At 50.2% G+C, this 19,277-nt stretch overlaps 1 protein-coding gene across 1 annotated transcript in view; it reads left to right on the forward strand.

The window, feature by feature from the left end:
* Positions 1-3,836: 3,836 nt before the first annotated feature.
* DLG5 (discs large MAGUK scaffold protein 5) overlaps positions 3,837-19,277 on the forward strand; it is a gene marked incomplete at its 5' end in the record, with an annotated part of 116,143 nt that continues 100,702 nt past the window's right edge. Inside the window, one exon of the mRNA XM_080823321.1 lies at positions 3,837-4,140. Within this exon, the coding sequence (XP_080679447.1) occupies positions 3,837-4,140 (304 nt within the window). The remainder of the gene's footprint in view (positions 4,141-19,277) is intronic.

Genomic DNA, 19,277 nt, shown 5'->3' on the forward strand with positions numbered 1-19,277 from the left:
GGAGCTGGGGAGACAAGAAGAATGAAGGGTCAGCCATGGGGAGAAAGGAGCCAGTGGGGGCGGGAGGGGTAGGAGGGAGAACAAGGAGTTCTGAGAGCAGAGTGGACATGGCAGGAGGTGTGAAAGAAGGTGAATGCCTGTGGAGAGAGCACTGTCTGTGGGAGCTGGGCTCAGAAGGCTGATTGTAAAGCACCAACTAAAGAGTGAGTGGTCTATGAGCCTGTGGAGGTCCCCTTGTCAGGCAGTGGCTCCTTCCTGAGGACAAGAGAGAGGGAAGGGGGCCTGTGAGCATGTGGAGACGGGGTCAGTGCAGGGGGAGACCATGTGCACACATGTGTTGAGAGTGCAGGGATTGTACCCAGAACATTAAAGGGCTGTTCTCAAGGAGGAGAAGCCCTCTGTTACTAAGATCAGAAGAAAAAAGGAAAAGTGGGTACCTCTACAGAAAAATTCTTAGACAGTAGTGGTCAGGTGTTAGGATGATTTGTAAAATAGAAATGCCCAGCTTTGTCTTTCAAACTTCCGCCATCCTGAGGGGGCTGTGTTTCCTGGGGCGGCCATAACAAATGACCACAAACCACAAAGCAGAAATCTAGTAGCTCACAGTTCTGGAGGCTAGAAGTCTGAAGTCAGGCTTCACAGGGCTGGTGTCTCCGAGGGCTCTGAGGGAGAATCCATTCTAGGTGTCTTTCCTAGCTTTCAGTGGTTGCCCGGAATCCTTGGTGTTCCCTGGCTGGTAGACCCATCACTCCAACCTCTGCTTCCGTCTTCTTGGAGAGAGAACACATAGTATTCTCCTTTATGTGTGTGTCTGTGTCCAAATTTCCCTCTTATAAGAACACCAGTCATTGGATTAGGGCCCACCCAAATCCTGTATGACCTTATTTTAACTTGATTACATCTGCAAAGACCTTATTTCCAAATAAGGTCACATTCACAGGTACTGGGAGTTAGGGCATGAACACATCTTTTCAGGGGATACAATTTAACCCAGAACAGGGCACAAGGGACATAGTGTGTCAGAAGATGTCCTGAAGGGTATAAAATGCTACAGAAATACAAGGTCACTGGTGAAAGGAATGCTAAAGTTAAATTTTTTTTTTAATATTTTATTTATTCATTTGACAGAGAGAGACCGCAAGTAGGCAGAGCAACAGACAGAGAGAGAGGGGGAAGCAGGCTCCCCGCTGAGCAGAGAGCCCGATGTGGGGCTCGATTCCAGGACCCTGGGATCATGACCTGAGCCGAAGGCAGAGGCTTAACCCACTGAGCCACCCAGGCGCCCCTAAAGTTAAATTTTATCAAATAAACCTTTTCCTCAAGAATTTGTGTTTTGCATCAAATGCCGTAGTTTCCAATAAAGGGTTTGCTGAAAGTAGTCTCCGTCACTGGGAAAAAATGCTCTTAGCAAATGAGCTTCCTCACTGCACCTCTGGAAAGCTTCCAGAGAGAAAACACACATGCTACCCACCATCCTTTTTGGGACACTGGGATACTATGTCTCCCTGCTGTCTCAGGCACTCTTTGGATCAGGACTTACTCACTATTGGTTCTAACCATAAAACAAATGACTCTCCTGCTTCTCCTCCTCCCCCCTTCTTCCTTCTTTCCATCCCCTAGATTTCTAGTTAATCCATCTAAGAACAGAGGTCCTGTCCTTCAGGTGTGTCCTGAGGGATGGATGCCTTTGCGGATAATTTTGGCTCTGCAGTTGCTGCAGAGGTGGTGGCCAGAAGGGGGAACCATGTCTCAGGGGCAAGGGGGAAGGGACAGCTAGAGGAAGCCTGTCTAGACCCTGGCACTGTGCAATAACCAGCCTTCCCCTCCCCTAGAGCCTCAGCTGAGAGAAGCCCAGACTATCTGAGCAGGGAGGCTTCTTAAAAGAATTCAGTTCTGCCATTTCGGAGTCCATTTCTGGTCATGGAGGTCTTAAACAATTTAATTAAAGCTAGGAACACTCCCGTCCCCCATTCCAGAAATAAATACATGTCCACAAAAATGTTCACATAATTTCAAAAGCTTCACTGACACCCTCTAGCTTATTTATGAACTCAAAGCTAATAACCCCTGATTAAATACACACTTCCCACTCTGTTTTCCTGAGGAAAAAGTGAGATCAGGCAGAGGAATTGATTTGCTCCCACCTTGCACAGTTATTGAAAGGGAAATCCAAAAGTGAAGTGCAAATTCTGGTCCCCTTGTTTCTAACCGCTATGCATAAAGTTTGTTTCCATTATATAAAAATGACTCTTCCCCTTAAAGAAGCAGAATCTTGGAGAAAATTTTGCTTTTGGAGGCAGGAAAGGAAGTGGGGGGTGGAAGTGACTGTCAGGAGCAAAGGCGCCCTGGGCCCCTAGCGTTTGTACTTGAGAGTCATTCACTCCAACACAAACGTTTACAATGGGCCTTGGATCCCACTTTACACTAGCGGGGTGGGGTGGGGTGGGGTTCCGGAGAGCAAACAGTTGGGACTCCAGCGTTAAGGACCACCTCCTGCATTTGGGTGGTAAGTGTCTGAAACAGGCTATAAAGGAAAACGAAAGAGTTCTTGACTGTAGGTCCTGAGGGCATCAGGGTCCAAGGTTTCCGTAATCCATTGATTTGCCTTCTCTTAGACTAGCTAGGATCTCGGGGTGACATCTTGTCAAAAAGATCAAGGGCTCCGCCGCCAACCCCCCACCACCCTCTTCATCAACACATCCTCTCCTCCTCTGAGGACGTCCAAACCCCTCTGAGACTCTGGGGACCAAGATCTCAAATGGGCGTGAGGGCAAAGATCCTGATTAACCTAGACTCAGGGGAGTCTATTGGGAAATTCTCTAGGGGTTCCTTGGAGTGGGGGAAATCTCACAGATTCGGAGGGGGTCTTAATTTGGAGATGTCCAAATTTAGGGGACTCCTTCCTCAATTGTGTCCCGGCTTTATTTTGGAGTTCTCAGATTAGAGACCCTGAATGGGGGGTGGTGCATGGTTTTGTTTGAGGCTGTCTCCAATAGCCTGAGGGTTCGCCGTGTGTCCGGCCGAGGGGACCTGGGGGTGTGGGCTGCTTCCTGCAGGTCCCCTGACTTCGCGTCCCCACCCCCGGCGGCTCCCAGGCCTCGGAGAGAAGGAACGCGACGTCCCGCCTCCCGGGCGGGCCGGGGGCGGGGAGGCGGGGACCCCTCCCCTTCGCCATCCCCTCGGGACCGGGCGCCCGGACTCTCAGAGGGACGGCGGGGGACGGGAGGAGGCGGCGGCGGCGGCGGTGGGGCTCGGGCCATGGCGGAGCGGGCGGCGGCCGCGGGGCCCCGGTGAGGCGGGCCGGGGCGGCCGCAGAGCCGGGCCCGAGCCGTCGGGGGCCTGGCGAGGGCGGCGCCGGCGACTTTCCCCGCGGAGTTGTGGTCTAGTTTGGTGGGCGGCGCGGGGCCCGGGAGCCCGGGGCGCGATCTCTCGCGCGGCCGGGAAGGGAGCGGCGGGCGGCGCGCGCGGAGGGGGCGGGGGAGCATGCCCGGCTGGAGCCCGGCCTCGGGGCGCGCCCCGGCCGCCGTCCCCTCCTCCGCCTCCTCCTTCTCCTCCTCCGTCTCCTCCTCCTCTTCCAGTCCCGCCGCCGCCGCCGCAGCCAACATGGCTGCGCTCCTGAGCCCGGGAGGCGGCCGCTGCTGAGCGCCGCGCGCCGCCCGGGCCCCCAGCCCGCCAGGCCCCGGCCCATGGCCCCCGCGGCCCCGCGGCTCTGGGCGCCCTAGGGTTGCAGCCGAGCGCCCGCCGCCCGAGGCCACTCGCCGTCGCCGCCGCCCGCCCGCCCGCCGGCCTCGGGGAGCCAGAGCCGTCCGCGGGGCGGGGCGGGGCGGCCCGCCACCATGGAGCCGCAGCGCCGGGAGCTGCTCGCCCAGTGTCAGCAGAGCCTGGCCCAGGCCATGACCGAGGTGGAGGCCGTGCTCGGGCTGCTCGAGGCCGCGGGAGCGCTGAGCCCCGGCGAGCGGCGGCAGCTGGACGAGGAGGCGGGAGGCGCCAAGGCGGAGCTGCTGCTCAAGCTGCTCCTGGCCAAGGAGCGAGACCACTTCCAGGACCTGCGGGCGGCGCTGGAGAAGACGCAGCCTCACCTGCTGCCCATTCTCTACCTGAACGGCGTCGTCGGGCCGCCGCAGCCCTCGGAGGGCGCCGGTGAGTGGCAGACCCCTGGCCCGGCCTCTGGGACCGCCTTCCACCATCTCTCTTTGCAGCTCCCAGGGGGAACTCTCGAGGGCTGTGGCGGTGGGTCGGGGCTTCCGTCCCTTGGCCGGTCTGGGGAGGGGGGCCTTGCGTGGTCCCTTACTTCGCACCTCCTCCCCCGATCCCGCCCGTCGCTGTGAACAATGCCCGGCACTGCAGGCCCCGACTCTCCGGTTGCGACGGCATCGGGGTGCTCCTGAGACCACCAGGTCCAGCCGACCTCGGAGGGATGTCCGGCAGTCCCTTTCCTAAGGCTCTTCATCATCCGCCGTTCATTTGGGAGTCCCTGCTAGCCTTTAATCAGTGATACAGTCTAGAAGAATGGAGCCTGGGCCAGGACTGGTCCTACTGAATTTTGGTCCCTGCCACCCAGGTTCATGATCACTGGTGCCTTTTGACTTTCTGACTCTGTCCACTCCCTCTGTCCAGAGTTCAGTCTGTTTGCTCGCCCAGACTTGCGCTTGATTATGCACAATGCCTGCTAGGTTTCTTTGGAAACTGTGGGCCTGGAAAAGTTGGGGAAGTTGCATTGCACCATGGGAAAATCCTAGTAGTGGCTGCTGTGGCTCAGATCCCTCCCCGGCGGTGCTGAGCTGCCTGAGGAGGGAAGGCTGGTGGCTGGTGCCCTTGAGTGATGGATTTGTGAGTATTCCTGTGTGTGTGTTGGGGGTGGGGGTATTATTGGGAGTTTGTGAGAAGTGGTAGGCTTGGCCTAGCCTGGTTGGGAGTGTGGAAAGGCAGTCTTTTAGACAAGGAAGCTGGAGGAAGAAGGCATAGCACTGAGAAAGGAAGAGAACCTGCATTTATTAGGCTCCTACTGTTGTGGCAGGCACTCTGCTTTATTACATTTATTGTTGCTACTCTGTGAGGGGTCTACTTATTGCTTTACCAGAGGAAAAAAAAAACGCAGTTTGGAGTAGTTCAGATGCTCAAAGTATTGTGCACCAGGAGTTTTCAGTTATGACCTATTGTTTTGTTTAACAGGTTCAGAGCCAGGGAGTGGCAAATGCCACCTTTTCTATATCTTGTCCTTGTTTTAAGAGGGAACTGAGAGGGCTGACAAAGAGCCCTGGGTACCTGTAGGCCAAAGGCTGATGAGACCCATTTATTTGGCTGTAAAAAACCTCACTTATTAAGGGGGTGATTTTATAAGCTGTTCCTGGTAAGAGCTGCAGTGTATATTGGCTGTCTTCAGTCTCACTTTTTGTAGTGGAGGAAACTGAGACACAAAGAATAAACTCCTGTCCACACAGCACATCATTGGTAGCCCTCTGTCTCCACTTTGGGATTTCTGACTCCAGCATTTACGTCCCTCAAACCTGCGTTCGGTCTCCCAATGATGGCCATATTTGAGTCCCTGGGCAAACCCAGTCCTCTTCTGGGCTGGTGGTTTGGAGGATGCTAAGAAGGCTATCAGATGTGCCCACGAGGATAAAGACATGGGGAAATCTCATTGGGGTAATTTTTTTTCTAAATTGCTTTTATCTTTCTATTTCTGATCAAGGAAGTGAAGAAGTTAGCGTGCAGACCCACGTCCTCCTTGGAATGTTTGAATCAGCTCTAGCTTTAATCTCTGGAATAGATGGATGAATTGCCATTAATTAGGTCCCCCCTTTTCTGTGCCTGGCAGAGAAGGTGGGGCCTCACTTGGGCTGAGGTTGTAGGAACTGGTCTTGACCTCTGAGGAAGGAACAGAGTAGGGTTTGATTTTTCCCTGAGCACAGTGATTTAAGACCCTAGTTTTACAACAAAACAGAATTCTGTGGGTTTGCAGAGTGTCACGAAATCCTCAGAAAAAGAGTTGTCAAGGGGAAGTTAAGTTCATTTTAGTTAACGTTTTAGAGAAAAATTAGGATAGCTTTTGGTATGGCAAGATAGAGCTTCTGGGGAGGGGTAACATGGTGTGCAAGTAAACAATAGTGTTGAGACCATTGTAAAGGATGAATATTTATTATTATTATGTTCTTAAAGATTTTATTTGTCAGAGAGCACAAGTAGGGGGAGCGACAGGCAGAGGGAGAGGGAGAGGCAGCCTCCCTGCTAAGCAGGGCGCCCGATGTGGGGACTCAGTCCCAGCACCCTGGGATCATGACCTGAGCTGAAGGCAGATGCTTAACTGACTGAGGCACCCAGGCTTCCCAAAGGATGCGTTATTGTGCAGTGGTTTTCCAACTTTTGTTTTTTTTCCTCTTTTCACCAGTGAGCCCTTCTTACGGGGTGATGCTCAGAGCATAATGGAGCTGCTCTGGTTGTGGGGTTGGAGGCACCTTTCCCTGTATGTGGGTCTGCCATCACCCTGTTAGGGCCTTTCTTGGTGGTTTCCATACCCCTTGTGGGCCCCGGGTCCAGGATGCCCATCCCCTGGCTGGCACTGGTGCACTGGGATCTGGCTGTGCTGCAGGCAAATGATGGCTGGCAGCCCCAGCCCCCAGCCCCACGTGGGCCTGGCGCTGAGGGGGAAGCTGGCCCGGGTGGTACTGGGCAGGTTGCACACAAACCCCTGTGCTCTGCTCATGCTCAGAGACCCAGACACTTATGACCCACCATGCTCAGGCCTAGGGTATGAAGATGACTAAGGAACACACCATGTTGTTTTATTTTGAGGGCAGGGACATTCCTGTTCTAGGATTGATGGTACGTTGCTGCTCAGCGTTTTGAGTCTTACTGCATACTTTTGTATCTCGCTTGATTCTCTAGCAACCCCAGATGAGGGCTGTCTTGTTGGCATTGCGTTGGGTTCCACACTCACATCTGTATGGTGTGAGGACAGGCCAGAAGTTGCAGGGCAGAAAGGGGCCCGAGTTGAGGCTAAGCCCAGTGCTCTTGATTCCGTGTTGTGTTATTTTTTCCTGTTACCTGATTAGGCCCCCACAGTTCAGTTTCAGGCCATTTTCATTTCCTGCATTGGGAAACTCTGGAATTATGGAGCCTCTCCTTGTCCCAGTACATGGATCTGTAAGGAAGAGGTGATCATCCTTGCCCTCGCTGGTGGTGGTAAAAGGGGAGAATTCTTGTTCTTCTCCTTTGAGTGGCTCGGGTGTCTGATGTCTTTTCTGGAGGTGAACTAGGATCTCGTTTGGTAATTCAGAACCCACTCAGTCCCTTGTCTTTTCTCTTTGATTCAGTTACTAACATCTGGGTTTTCTTACTTGGAGATCCTTGACTGCGTGCCCCTGGAATGAGGGTCCCTGTCTGGCAGGGAGCCTCGGTGTCTTCATCTGTGAAATGGGGCTAAGGGTGCCAGGCTGCCTGCCTCAGCCACTGGGGTGGGGTGGGGCAGAATGTGATTGGAGGACTGAAGTGCCTGGTCCTGTGATCTGTCCAGGTGGGGCTTCGATACAGATGGAGACAGGTGAGGAGGATGTAATTCCAGTCCTCACCTTGCCACCTAGTTGGGGGAGTGGGACACTCAGGAGAATGACATAATGAAATAGATCAATTGAGTGATAGAGATACAAGCAGGCTTTTTCCTCCTTTTAAAACTCCTATGTATCACATACTTTCCCCAAGTATTCTCATCCACCTCTAGTGGCTCTAATTACCATCTAAATGTGAGGGTCTCCCCAAATCATGTCACCCTAGGCTTCTCTTATGAGACAGAGGTGGCGGAACGGGATGGTTGCCCCTGTGTGCCTAGAGATGAAGGTTTCCTCCTTGGCCCCCACCATGCCTCCTGCTCAGTGTCCTCTGGAGCTGCCCACTTTTGGCTCACCAGAGGCCAGAGAGTGGACACAGCAGTGGCTGCTGGAGGAAGCCTTGGAGGAGGGACTGGGACTTGAGCTGGGGTTGAAGAGGCCACATGAACATGCACAGGCAAAGGAGAGGAAGATGCTCTGGTTCAGGTTGCGGAAATGAAACTAGCCAGAGCAGAGCGGGGGTCAGTGTAGGCTCTGGGGGCATGAGCGTGCAGAGATAATCTGGAGTGACCACGATGGCTAGGCTGGGTGAGGGGTTTTGGGAGGCACTAGGAATCTAGACACTGGACATTTGTCACAAGTTAAAGTTGGGGGAATATTTTTTCTTAAAGGAATAAGCTGCAGGCTTTTCCAGCGGGATGAGTGCAGTTGGCTGCTGATCGTCAGGTATGGACTATTTATTATTGATTAGAGGTTGCCTGGGCCTTTTGTTCTCTCTCTGCCCTCTTCAGGTACCTGCTGCCTCATCTTCCTCTGCTCCAGCCTGGAGGGGCAGCTGGAATAAGGACATAAATAAAAGTTCCAACCATTCATTGTAGTTTTTCTTTTGGTTCTTTTAACTGTGTTATTTGGGAGGAAGGAGCGGAGGAACTTCAAAGTAAGGGTTGAAAAGAGGTTTCTAGAGAAGGGCAGATTTTCTTTATCCTTCTAAGTGTATCAGTTCAGGGCACCTTTATTGCAAGTGAGGGAGACTTAGCTCAAAGCATAGTAGGCAGAAAGGAGAAATTTATTATATAATATTCCAAAAGCTTAGGGTGAGGGGGAGAAACTGGCTTTTGGATGATTAATCCTTGAATGCTGTGGGCCTGTTTCACGGAGTGTAGCCTCAGGACTCTGTGCATTTCATCTTCATGGCCCCTGATCAGAGAATAGAGGGAGATCCATCTAATGAGCCCAGGCAGGTATGTGTCCATGTCAGGCCCAATCACTGTGGCAAAGACTAGGGGATGGAGATTGTCTCAGCAGTTGACCCTGTGAGTAGGGTATGGTGATGGGATGCTGTGACTGGCAGCCTCTGCTGGATCCTATGTTTCTTGAGATAGGGGAAGGTGGGCGGGAGCCATTCTCTAAAGCAAGGAGAGCAAGAAGGATGTTGGTGCAGCTAAAACAGCAGATGAATGTCCACTGTATGTGGTCCTATCTTCGTGTGATGCTGTTGTTCGTAGGTAGAGTCATCAGTGGAGTGCCATGGTGGGACAGGTGGTCATCCTTTACTAAGTTTTAGACTTTGGGCATGGCAGTTAACCCTTCTGAGCTTAGGTCCTGCTTTACCAAGTAGTTAAAGCAGTAACTGCTTCACTGTGCTATTTGACAGTCATAAGAGGGAGGAGTATTTTGTCACTGTGCTAAGCAGTGTGCCCTCCAGCTAGCCTTAGGACTGAAAACCTGGGATTCTCCTGAGATTTTTGAGGGTTATGTGAGAGCTCCTTGTAAACTGTGCTGAACAGATGTTAGGGCTGCTTTTCCTGTGGCCGCAGGTCACCAAGAGTGGAATGTAATTTCCATGTATTCCTGATGCCTACCATAGAGCCTGGTCCAAGATAGGTGTTCAGAAAATTTCTTTTGAATGGATTTGTGTGCTGTGTGTAGAAGGAGTGGTGTGTCCCACGAAAATACAGATCCTCTTCAGAAATATGTTCCTGAGTGGTGACTTCACAGTGACAGAAGCTTGTAGGAGTGCAGGAAGGCCAGAGTGAGTCCCAGATGCACACACGGATGTCCCCACCCACAGTATGTCTGTGACGGAAGCAGGTGGTGTGACATTGATGTCTGAAGTTCCCAAGGTTACCCATCAGGTATCAGCATGTTGGGGCTGGCTGCCCAGAACCATGCAGAGTGCCCACATTGTCTGTTATGGGATTGGAGAGACCTTTCATTTTCACACTTCGATTCTGAATGTCAGCTTGGTGTCCTTGAAAGAGACCTGGATGGGGATCTCCTCCTAACTCTGCAACATCTTGACCTTGGATGAGCATCTTAGCCACCTGGTGCTTGGGTTTTTGCCCTTTTTTTTTCTTTTCAATACAGATAGTCAAACTAGAAGTGTAGCCTTGACTAGAGGGCTAACTCAGTCCTATGGGACTCTCAGTGCTGCTAAGGTGGCATTCAGGCCAAGGAAGTTCGCAGTTGGACAAGATTCTGAGGTTTCTTCTAGCTCTGTGCCATGGTTACTGTTTCCTGATATCATGTTAGGGTTGAGTGATGTTTTGATACTCTGGCTTTCTTTTTCCTGAAAAAGTAAGCAGCATCGGAGAAATTTCGTGTTAGGTATTTTGCCCCCCCCCGCCACCTATATATTCCACAGCCAGCGCAAAGGGGCTCTTTAATAATTTTTGTAACCTTGAGAAGATGTGAGCCACAGAAATATTGGGCATAGAGCAAGAGGGTTGAGCTGCCTTTCAGTCTGTGCACTGGGGATGTGGAATGTGTTCAGCAGAGAAGAATTTTAAATAGGATTGAGCTAGGGGTGGGCAATGGGTATTACATCTTTTTTCACCTTTTACTAGGGCCAGGTAGCATATCCCTGAATTGTGTGTCTCCATCTTTTTGAGACAGAGTTCAGTGAAAGTGCTACAGAAGCATTTTAAACTAAACAGAGAGGTTTGGAGTATCCCATGTTGGTCATCCAACTCAACCCTTGGTGGATAATTGAAAGGGGACCGTTCACCTTGATGTTCATTTCACACTAAGGGTCATAACCCATTTGCATTGAGTTTTGTTTGTCTTTTTATTTTGATAAAATCTACAAAACATAAAACTTAGCATTTGGACCTTTTTTTTTTTTTTTTTAAGATTTTATTTATTTGAGAGAGAGAGAGGGAGCACAAGTCGGGGGAGGGAGAGGGAGGACCAGACTCCTTCCTGAGCAGGGAGCCTGACGTGGGGCTCGATCCCATACCTGAGCTGAAGGCAGAAGCTTAACCGACTGAGCCACCCAGGCGCCCCTGCACCATTTTTTCCCTGTGTTTTTATTGTGGCAAAATAAACATAATATGAAGTATACTATTTTCACCATTTCAGGTGTACAGTTCAGTTGTATTATGTATATTCCCATTGTGCAGTCATTGCTCCCATCTTTCTCCTGAACTTCTTCATCTTATAAAACTGAAACTCTGTACCAATGAAACAGTAATTCTCCATTGTCCCCTTCCTCCCCGCTCCTGGCAACATCCATTCTACTTCAGTCTCCGAATCTGACCGCTCCAGGTACCTCGTAGAAGTGGAATCACACAGTATGTGTCTTTTTGTGATGGGCTGATTTCAATTAGGGTAATGTCCTCGGCGTTCATCCTTCTTGTAGCATGTATCAGAATTTCCCTACTTTCAAAAAAATTTTATTTGATTAAAAATTTTTTTAATTATGGCAAAGAACACATAAAATTCACCATCCTAACCGTTTTTAAGTGTATGTGGTTCAGTGGTATTAAGTATATTAACATAGTTATTTAAAAGATATCTAGAACTTCTCCACCTAGCAAAACTGAAAGTCTGTACTCGTTAACCAACTCCCTGTTTTCTCCTCTCTCCACCTCTGGTAACCACAATTCCACTTTCGGTCTCTGTGAATTTGACTCTTCTAGGAACATCATGTCAGTAGAATCATGTAATATTTATTGCTTTGCAGTTGGCTTATTTCACTGAGCATAATGTTTTCAAGATTCATCCATGTTGTAGCAAATGTCCAAATTTCCTTCTTTTGTAAGACCGAATAATATTCCTTTGCATGTACAGACCACATTTTATTTATCCATTCATCTGTCAGTAGACACTTGGGCTGCTTCCCACTTTTGACTGTTATGAATAAAGCTGCTATCAAAATTGGTGTACAAATACCTCTTTGAGTCCCTGCTTTCAGTTCTTTTGGGAATTATTGGTAATTCTGTGATTAATTTTTTGAGGAACCGTCATACTGTTTGCCTGAGTTTTAATTATGAAATCCATACTCTCCACAGCATCTTGACTCAAGGGCAAATGGCCTGGCTGGCATCCTAGATCCAACATTTTCTTTCCTTTTTTCTTCTAAAACTTGTGGATTTTTGCCTGCAACCTGTTTTGGAAAGTCTCAGGACAGTTTCTTTGGACTTTAAAGAAAGATTTTAGTTTCAGGAGTCCCCTGTGACTCTTGAGGCTAGAAGTTAACTGTACAATACCAGCAGCGTTCATATCTGGCAACCCAGCAGTGTTCATACATTTCCGTCTTGTTTCCAGTACTAATATCTCTCCATCCCCAAAGGCCCTGAAGTATGTTAGTTATTTCTGCTCTGTACACACTTCCTCCTTGTCCCATTCTGGGTTGCTTTGGTTTTTCAGTCTTGGATCCAGGGTAATGGCTATCAAGATTTTCTTTCAAAAGGCCTAGGTCAGCATTTCCCCCCAGGAAACATCTTCTCAACCCTGGTCTGGTGGGATGTTCGTGGTGTTGCTTGACGAAAGGGTTCTGTGGTCAAAGCATTTGAGCAATGCTGCTGTGAGCAGGTCACACAGCCTCCTTTATTGGGAGCCTCTCGAGAGGACTAATAGGCCAGCATGCCTTGGGATGTTGCTGGAGTGGGTTCCCCAGGCAGTGTTTCCCAGATGGATTTGACCACACATCTTTTTTCATTGAGTATCTTGCGACATCAGAGTTCTGAGAAGTGTACTTTCGGGAAACTTTATCATCAGGGCATGGAACTGGAACATCAGTGTATACCATCGTTTCCTCAAACTTCCTTCCAGCTCCCTCGCTTGCTCGCTCTCCACCCCCACCCCACCCCGCCAAACCTTGAGCTTCCCCATCTTCTAAACTCCAGTACCAGCTGGAATAGGCATGTGCGATTCTGGGGCCAGTAGATTTTTTTTGGATGTGTGGATAACTTAAATATGCAGTAGATTCTGGGACCAGTAGATGTTGAGATTGTGTGATCTTGGATAAGGTATGGGACCTCCCTGGGCCTCCATTTCTCCAGTGTGGCTTGTCAAGAATGAGGTCTGATCTCATGGTGGCTGATCTTTGAGATGGTTAAACCTCTTGCAGTCTTCTTCTTCTTCTTCTTTTTTTTTAAGTAAAAGCTCTGTATCTGATGTGGGGCTTGAGCTCATGACCCTGAGGTTAAGATTCACATGATCCACAGACTGAGCCAGCCAGGTGCTGCGTCTTGACGTCTTCTTTAGGTCTGAGTGAGCAGGACTGGGCTGTGGTCCCCAGTCAGGGTTTCCAGGGGCGTCTCATGAGGACGTGTGATCTGTTTTGGTGATTTGATACTTGCAGCTCTGGGGCTGGCTAACTGTCCATGCTGGGCTGGACAGCAGGCACATAGTCTCTGCCCTGGGAGTGCTAGGAAGACGGTTGACAAAGAGGAATGAGCCAGGTGGCTTGAGCATCACTGGTAGGTTTGGAGCCAGGGAAGGAGGCCAAAGGACTAGACACTGCTGGGTGTCCTTAACCAGTCTTGGGGTTTAAATCCCGGCTCTTCTGCCTTAGGCTGTGGGACTTCAGCAAGTTGCTTACTCTCTCTGGGTCTTCTTTCTCCTTATCTGTAAAAAGGCTAATAGCATTCTCTTCCAAGGGCTTTGGTGAGGACTGAGGTGATTTATGTGGGGTAAGAGCGAGCTGCTGGAGCTGCTGCTGCTCTTGGGAGCGTCTTGCCCTTGCCTGGAGAGGCAGGGTCTGCTTTTGCTGGGAATTGGGAGGCATTGCAGGGCGTAGGCCGTACTTGGAGTTAGAGTCTGTCCGGAGTGTGCATGGACCAGGAGGCCCTGCCCCCCTGGGGCTGCTCAGAAACACACTTTTACAGTGTTTTGGCCCTGGAGCCTACATTTTAAGGAGGGCATTGCCATGGAATGGCATAGAAGGACCACAGGAGGAGCTCATTTTGGAGGAAAGGAGACTTAGAGGGGCTTCGATGCCTGTTTTCGAAAGGACGCCAGACAGTGGTGAGACCTGATTCTCTTGGATCCCAGAGAGCTAATCACAGGCTGACAGGTGAAAGATACTGGGATGTAGAACTGAGTTCCATTTAAAGAGGGACCTGCTTCCCTCCCTCGTTTTCTTTTAGACTTCATATTCTCCAACTTTCTTTCTTTTTTTTTTTTTAAGATTTTATTTTATTTTTTTGCAGAGAGAGAGAGAGCGAGCACAAGTAGGGGGGAGGCGAGGCAGAGAGAAGCATGCTCCCAGCTGAGCAGGGACTCGTACATGGGGCTCGATCCCAGGACCCTGGGATCATGACCTGAGCCGAAGGCAGACACTTAACCGACTGAGACACCCAGATGCCCCTGTTTTAGTGTTTTTAATGTTGGAAATAATTTTCTATCAGAATTCTTTTTTTTTTTAAGATATTATCTGTTTATGGGGTGCCTGGGTGGCTCAGTGGGTTAAGTGTCTGCCTTCGGCTCAGGTCATGATCGAAGAGTCCTGGGATCGAGCCCCACATTGGGCTCTCTGCTCAGCAGGGAGCCTGCTTACCCCCAACCCCTGCCTGCCTCTCTGCCTACTTGTGATCTCTGTCAAATAAATAGATAAATAAAATCTTATTAAAAAAATGGTAGAAAACTTCTTCTGAAATAAAAAAAATATTATCTACTCATTTATTAGACAGAGAGAAAGAGCATGCACAAGCAGTAGGAGCAGCAGGCAGAGGGAGAGGGAGAGGCAGACTCCCCACTGACCAGGAGCCTGATGTGGGGCTCAATCCCAGAACCCGGGGATCATGACCCGAGCCAAAGGCAGATGCTTAACCAACTGAGCTACCTAGGTGCCCCATATAACACAACTTTCAAATGCACGCAGCTTTGGAACACCTGATGTAACAGACGCCCCCCCCCCCCACTCTCCCAACGACTTTAGCTGTCTGCAGCAATGTCAGACAAGCCCCAGACAGGGTACCACTTTACCATAAATGCTCGAAGAGATAATAGGCCTTTTAAAAGAGCACAGCCAGAAGACCATGTTTACAGCCAACAATGTTCATGGTAATTTAAGGTCTTGTATCCACTTGGTACTCTTTACCTTGTCTCAGAAATGCCTTTTTATAGATGGTTTGTTCAAATCAGGATTTTAATAAGGCTCACACGTTGCATTTAGTTGACGACTGTCTTCTGGGCTTCTTTTATCATCCTGGGCAGCTCCCCTTCCCCTGGTCTTCTGCTCACGGAAGACCACGTGCCAGCCAGCCGCGGACTGGACTGTTGTAGGTCCTTTCCTGAGAGTACCCATGGATGACGGGTGAGCACAGGGTGGTTGCTCAGAATGTGGGATATGGAGTCCAGCCAGAAGCCTCTTCAACCTCTGTTTCCTCACAAGGCTGTTACAAACAATTATTTTTTAAATTATTTATTTATCTATTTGTCAGAGAGGGAGAGTGCACACAAGCAGGGGGAGCAGCAGGGAGAGGGAGAAGCAGGCATCGCCGGTGAGCAGGGAGCCAGATGCAGGGCTCCATCCCAGGACCCTGGGATCATGAGCCACCCGGGCGTCCCTGTTACAATTAAATGAAAACATATGAAGTGTAAGTGTTCTCTATGATTTATTTATTTATTTTTTTAAGCTGTAGGGCTCTTTTCCTTGAGCAGCCTTGTATATGAGAGGCAAATATGTAAAGCAGACAAAAAGGGGCGGTGGTCGTTGGGTGTGGAGGCCTGGAGCTCCTTTTTTCCTCGTGTCCTCCCCGAGGCTCCTCTACCGAGGTCTGTGGGGCTCTCCAAGGTTCATGGAACACAGTTTGAAAACACTTGTTTGGATGCTTTTGTTTCGAGATGCTCCCCATGTTGAGAGAGAGAGGAGCCCCCCACAAGCCTCACCTTCCTTTGCCTCAGCTGAGCTGGGTTGGCGGGTCATGACTGGACCCAGAGGCTGCCATCGGTGACAGCTTCGTTTCCATGACATATTCTTGTCTTTGCCTGCCTCCTTTGTTTACCTTTGTAGGTTTCCTCTGGGGATGAACCATGCTCTCAAAAATGACAGATGACCACAATGCGGCTAAGAAAAAAATCCCCACTCTCTGCTATCCGAGAGAGTTTCATGGGCAGGAGCTGAGTGAAACCCCATCCGTTGGGGTCCCTTGGAGTGGGACGGGATTACCTTTTTTTGAAACATTTTTCTTTTTCTTCTTCTATGTTCAGTATCGTCACTAGCTGGCATGACCCCAACTTTGCATAAGAGAACTGTTAGCCATCGCTGCATGCGTAACCAGCCCCCCTGCTGCCGGCAGGGTTGGGGGCTGCCTGTGTGGGAAGCAGCGTCATCACGGGTCATCCCCCACGGCGCTGAGCTGCTGCCTCAGTGGCCACCTCCAGCCAGCGTGCGTCCTCATGCTCACAGCGTTTTTCTAGGTGCAGTGTGTCCGTTGAGCGTCTTTCTGCGTCAGCTTTGGGTTACTTGTTGAAATGATACTTGCCTGACTCTTTAAGATGTCCAGGGACCCTCGAGTGAATCATTTTGACCATTATGAGTTGGCTGTCCACATGTGGAAATCTGTCCCGCCAGTAGGGAGTGATGTGATAACAAACAGAAGTAAACTTAATTTTGTTTTTATATCGTGATGTAAGAAGTCCTGCTTTTAAAAATTATAATGACCTTCTCAATACTCCCAGTAATCTCTGTTCTTTCTTGGGGTAGCCTCTTTTTCTTCTTATCTGGCCAGAAGTTTCATTTTCTGTTTCTGTTTCTTAAGCAGCTTAAGATTATTGAGGATCATGGTTGGAAGGGGTCTTAGGGACCACTCTGCCCAAACAGCTTATTTTTGTAAATGAGCCACAGAAGTCCATAGGCACAGACTCTACCAGGCTCTTAGAGCAAGCCCCTGGCAAAGTGGGCACAGGACGCAGGTGTCTTCCCGGGCTGGTGCTCCTTCCAAGGTGTCTCTGCCAGCCACGGGCTGGTTGGGGAGTCTGGGGAGCCTTGGCTAGTTTTTCCTGATCCGGGCCTGGCTTTGCAGGCACCCGGCTTTCCAGTGAGGGTGAGCAAGTCATAGGCATCCCAATTCATGGAGCTGTGCTCTAGCTTCTCATTCCTGACCATTGAGAAAAATCTTTCGCAGCCTGTGCAGTTGGTATTTATGTTCTGCAGATGGGCAAACGGAGCCAAGAGAGGCTTGTCGGCTTGCTCTGGGCCACCAGCTGCTGAGAGCTTGGGCAGGCTTTGGACTCCTTGTCCGTTTCTTTATAAAGACTGCATTTGTTCTGGACTCGGGCCCATCCGATGAAGGTCCCCATTAAGATGTCTGTGTCCCAAGCCCCGGACCCCCCCTCCCCTCCTTGTCACAGCATTCATTGACTCAGCACCTGTCACACAGGGAGACTATCTGGATGTAGGCATAGGACGTGACATCTAAATTTAGTGCTGAGTCAGAGGATGGGTTTGCTATTGGCAGGAGGTACCTCCTTGTCTCATTCTTTTTGTGACACAGCAAAAACTTCCAGGCTGACGGCTGTGGCTTCTTACTGCTTAGTCCCAGGACAGAGTTCAAGCAGGAAAGTGATTCGGTGGAGCCTCTGGCTCCAAGGAGAAAGCCTTGAACAGAGATAAGAGGGTAAAAACCCATGGATGCTGAGTTGGAACCCACCTTCCTGGCTACCCTGGGTGGGGACTGGATCTAGGAAAGAGCAAGAAAGTAGATAAAACTAAAATATGCTGGATCTGGGTCCTTCTGCGGAAAAATGAGAGGTGAACCTGAAGCAGCTTAGAATTTAGGGGCTGTGCATGTGAGAGTGCAGAAGCCTGTCTAGTCTCCTAACTCATTTCTGATAGAAAATGGCAAACTGCCCTTATAAATCCTGTCCTATTTTCTCTCCTGTTTTTCAAGCCCAGGGAGAGAAAACAAAGCAGGCAGTAGCTGTCCTTACTTTCTGTGCCAAATTGTGGAATTTTGTATAAGCGCATTCTTCTGCTCTCAACCCCCCTCATTTGAAGGCTTCTCGTGAAAACTCGCTAGAGGTGGCCACAGTGTCTTCTTGTGTGAGATCATCTGACTTTAGGGTAGAGCCCAGATTCAGACCCGGATGTTACCTGTCAAATCCATGTGTCCATCCATCTGCCCACCCATCATCTGGGCAGCATGTCCCTGGTCAGTGCTCTGCCAAGTGCGGAGCATGAAAAGGTGAGGAAGACATTAGCATCACCTGTGAACAGCACCACAGATCCGTATGGGACGCTCCTTTTAGCTGGAATATATATCCTATTGTCCACCAAAGGTTTTTCTTTTCCGCTGCTCTGTCCCAGAGCTTTTGGAAATGCCAGAAAATAATCAGCCCGGTTTATTGACTTCCTACTCCTCACCTTCTGTTTGGTGGTTTGAAGCAAATGGCGTTTGTTTTTGTTTGTAAAAGTCTTTAAGATTCTCAGAAGAACGACAGAGAAGATGGGTCCTGCCAACTAGGAGGTTATTGTCTCTTTGGAAGGCCCCAACCAGAGGGAGCAGCTGTCCAGCCATACAGATCCCTGGAACAGATGAGGCTGCCTCGAGGAGACTGGGGTGTCCAGTGTGCTGGGCATGGGTAGAGGGCCGAAAGGCTGGATGGGCCCTGGAGACGCACAAGGAGGAAGGCAGGCCTGGTGAAGGCACACTTGGAGGAGAATCTGTGAGTAGTGGGTTTTTGTGGGAATTCCAGGCTTCTACTTGGGATGTGCACTCAACAGCCACTGGGAAAGTGAGGCTGGGCTAACCAGGCCCTGGGAGGCACAGGAAAGGCCCGATTGCTGCTTCCAGTCGTTCTCCCTGTGACTGGTACTCTGTGAGGCACCTTGAGCACAGGGCTGGAGGGCACGGGCGGCGCTGGCATGGGGTGGGAGGGTGCTGTGCTAGAGGAGGATGGGGCGGGGGTGTAGGCTGAGCAGCCTTTGCACAGTTCTCAGAGATGTTTGACTGACTTTCCGTGATTTGTTGGATGGATTGAAAAGCTAGGTTTTTCCTAAGGTCCAAGTCTGAGAGTTGCAACTATGAAGTGTAGAAGTCAGCCTGTGAGAGTTCTGGGATCGCTGTCCCATCTGATGGCCTTCTCTTTGGTTAAGGAGTGAGGTGGCTGAGGGGAATGAGTGATCACTAGTCTCTAGCCGGTGTCCCCTAGCTGGTTCCCGTAGCCTCTCTGGGCTTTATCCTTGTCTGTCTGATGGGGTGTGTGACAACACCTCCTTCCCAGAGCTGGTATAAAAGGAGGTGAACAGTGCTGGGAAAGGTCGCGTGCATGTAGATGGTTGTATGCTCTGCGGATGGTACATATTTCTATTGCACTGGATGCTTTGTCTATTATTCCTGTGTCTATGGTCCCGTTTCGTCTCATTAGCAACCTTTTGGGGTTCCTTACTCCCTCTGACAAGGGAGGAGACAGCTTGGGGAGGCCGTGTCCCTTTGGGAGTCGGTTCAGTAGACTGGTTAGAGCCTGTGTCTGAGCCACGTATTGGGCTCAAACCTGGGCAAG

Source organism: Martes martes (genome assembly GCF_963455335.1).
Source record: "Martes martes genome assembly, chromosome: 14".
Classification (NCBI taxonomy): Eukaryota; Metazoa; Chordata; class Mammalia; order Carnivora; family Mustelidae; genus Martes; species Martes martes.